The sequence below is a fragment of the Opisthorchis viverrini genome (assembly GCF_000715545.1).
Source record: "Opisthorchis viverrini unplaced genomic scaffold opera_v5_134, whole genome shotgun sequence".
In the NCBI taxonomy this organism is placed as follows: domain Eukaryota; kingdom Metazoa; phylum Platyhelminthes; class Trematoda; order Opisthorchiida; family Opisthorchiidae; genus Opisthorchis; species Opisthorchis viverrini.
The window spans coordinates 139,468-142,535 of record NW_008751778.1 but is presented as its reverse complement, the minus strand read 5'-3'; the positions used below and the strand labels follow the sequence as shown (position 1 = coordinate 142,535).

At 41.9% G+C, this 3,068-nt stretch overlaps 1 protein-coding gene across 1 annotated transcript in view; it reads right to left on the bottom strand.

Moving 5' to 3' along the window:
• T265_06071 (hypothetical protein) overlaps window positions 1-3,068 on the bottom strand; it is a gene marked incomplete at both ends in the record, with an annotated part of 12,400 nt that overhangs the window by 6,305 nt on the left and 3,027 nt on the right. Inside the window, 3 exons of the mRNA XM_009171249.1 lie at window positions 343-468; window positions 2,509-2,670; window positions 2,704-2,770. Of these exons, the coding sequence (XP_009169513.1) occupies window positions 343-468; window positions 2,509-2,670; window positions 2,704-2,770 (355 nt within the window). The remainder of the gene's footprint in view (window positions 1-342; window positions 469-2,508; window positions 2,671-2,703; window positions 2,771-3,068) is intronic.

Sequence of the window (3,068 nt, the reverse complement as noted above, 5' to 3'; positions counted from 1 at the left end):
ATTAATATTAATAATATTATTAATAATAATATAATATACCACTAATGCTACTCATGTTACTTGGAACCACACAAGACCAAGCAGAAAGGCGTTGCCACGAATAAGCACAAAGCCTGAAGCTGTCAGGTCCCACAATATGGTTCGAAATGGTCAAGCTGCTAGATTTGGTCGACAAAAATCTGGGGAACTTCACTCAGTTGACCACTGTACATTGGATGAAATAGGTACGAATGCGAACGCAGAAAGAAGTCGCACTCTTAGGTGCCCAGACTTCGTCTGTTATACAGTTGGTGAGTTGTGTTCACAAGTATTCAAAAGAAAATGTCATTTTCTGATACATACCGAGCCAGGGGGTGGCCATACCCCAGTAGGAGTGTGTTTTGGCAGTCTGAGTGGAGCAAAGCCTGGTACAGCCTTGAATGGTACACTTTCTTTCAGGTACACAAGCGCAATATCTTTGTAGAGCCCCTGAGGATCTGTGAAAAGCGAAAAACGTTTGGTTGTTATTTCATGGTGGTGGACATAAACTGTCAATAATTAGGTACTCCAGGACGATGATCTACTGATCCGGTCACTCTCGCACAAGGCGAGATAACCAAACAAAGGAAAAACGGAATTCCCATTTAGATTCAAAACAGGTTTATGTCATTCAGGCATAATTTATGGAATAAATGTCGCAAAACGAAGCAACTAGAGCTCACAGGACCAAAAACCCTCCCGAAAACGTGTAAAGTAAGAATACTAAGCACACTAAGCATACTATAATGTACATACTATATTTACATAGATCAGTGGCTAGAGCGCAAGTTTACTGACCGAACGGTCCGTGGTTCGAACCAGACCTCTGCCCCTCGACTTCCCCTATCTAGGCTTGGACAAGCTGGCAGTATCTGAGACCCCATGCTTCCTTCTGGCGGTATGACAGTTAGGCATCGAAAGGATGCTACAGCTGAACGATTTATACATAGTATAAACACATATACCATACATAGACTCTCCGCATATGACTGACCAACTCCCGGAATTTCTAGCTCCTAACTGACTGAAAGGTCGTCCTGGCTCTGTCGAATAATGCAACAACCTAGTGCATGGGTCCATTTTATGATCTTATCAGTCAGGACATCTAACTAGGTCTCCATGCCGAACTGCTCAAAGCTCTAACAAGTTGTTTACACAACCTCTGAAGGTTATTGCAAAAGTGACGGTGTAATTCTGGATAGTTCGTTAGGCCTGTTCCTAGCTGAAATTTCCCTACTTAAGATAAAACATCAACTCACATAAACACCGGTCACCATCAAAATTCTATAACCTAGGGCGAGGCTAGACTGACACACAAACCAGTTTATTCCTTTGTAATATATTACTCATAAGGTTGCTGAAAATCCGTCGACAGCCCACCACCGGTTTCGCCGTTCTTGGGGCTCATCAGGTAGGCGCAGCCTCCGGGTTTCCGTTAATCTTATGTTCTACTTGGATGTGGATGTGTTCATATGCACATCATTAAAAAACCTCTACAGGAGTTTCCGTCGCAGGACGGGAGATGGCTCAGTGGTTAGAGGGCGAATTTACTAACCGAAAGTTCCGTGGTTCAAAATCGACCTCTGTCTCTGAACTTCCCCTGTATAGGTTCGGGATATTTGGCAGGATCCCACCCCTCGTTAGACACCAAATGAGTGCCACAGTTGAATGATTTTTAAGATTTTTGTTTTCATCGTCCACATTGGATTAATTTTGAAACAAACCTAACCAAAATGTAGGAGACTGCTGCTCAACTGATAGCCGACCTGTTCACCGAGCTTGGTAACTGGCCTGCATGTAATTTTTCGGGTAACTGGAAGTCAAAATGACATCTACTTTCTAAGACAACTCACACAGAGTGGCAGAACACAGTTCAAACACATTGTTATCAATTAGATTTCTTTCTCTCTCTTTCTCTCCTAATGTTTAACAGCTGAGAAGCTGTAAAGCTGCTCCATCCTCATTTGGAACCATCAACAGAGCACATCTCACAAAACTCCAGTTTGGAGCTTCGAATTCACGACTTTCCAATCGATTGTTATACAGTCAGCCACTAGTGGCTAAACCACGTGATCACGTATTGACTGGTTCCTAGAGTGATGACTCATCATACTGTTTTCAGCCAGCCATACAATGTAACATAAAATACGATCGATCAGTCAGACTGAGGAGCCACAATATGCTTCACAAATAAGGAGATTCAGCAAGTTCATTTGAGGTTATGACAAACAGTTCAAGTCGAAGTCTTCCTGGTTTTGATAAGTTCATTCTAATGAAAACTGATCCTACCTATCCTTAAACTAACCCTTTGGTTTAAGACAGCATGCCGATTATTTTTTCCTACAACACTGTTACGAACCTACCATATTTGGTTATGCGATCAGGAAGGTCCAACCAAATTGTTAGCTTTTGCCTTGGTAATGAAATATGGACTGTTTTACTTTCTGGACCAAAAAGGTTGGGAACATATTCCAGAATTTTTCTGCCTACATTTTGTAACTTGTTGATGAAAATAGACAAGGCATGCAAACGTAACTCACGAAACTCCGGATGCATGAAGATTTCTTTCACCTCATAATATGGTTTCAACGTTTGGCGCTGGTAACCATAATGTCGGTAAAACCAGTTCTTTGCAGTCTCCCAGTATCCTGCCTGTTTTTAAAAAGAGTTGAGCCTGTTTATAACCATAATGACGGTAAAACCAGTTCTTCGCCGTCTCCCAGTATCCTGCCTGTTTTCAAAAAGAGTTGAGCTTGTTTAAAATGCGGTAGGTTGAAAATTTTTGGGCGTCTTACACTACCAGAATGTTTTGTACTGCCACGAAACGGGCACATGTTCAAAGCGTGAACTACAGGTAGGTTTTAGGGACCCGCACCAAGTGAACGATGCGTTGGTTGCCAGTGAACGGGTATCTTATTAGCTTGGTGGACATACGAAAAAGTGGTTTCGAATTTGAACAACTAGTGATGTAAAAGTAACTAAAAAAAGACAAAATGCTTATTTGCATACGTTCTGATATATCTCTGAAAACCGCTGTTCTTTCGGAACCA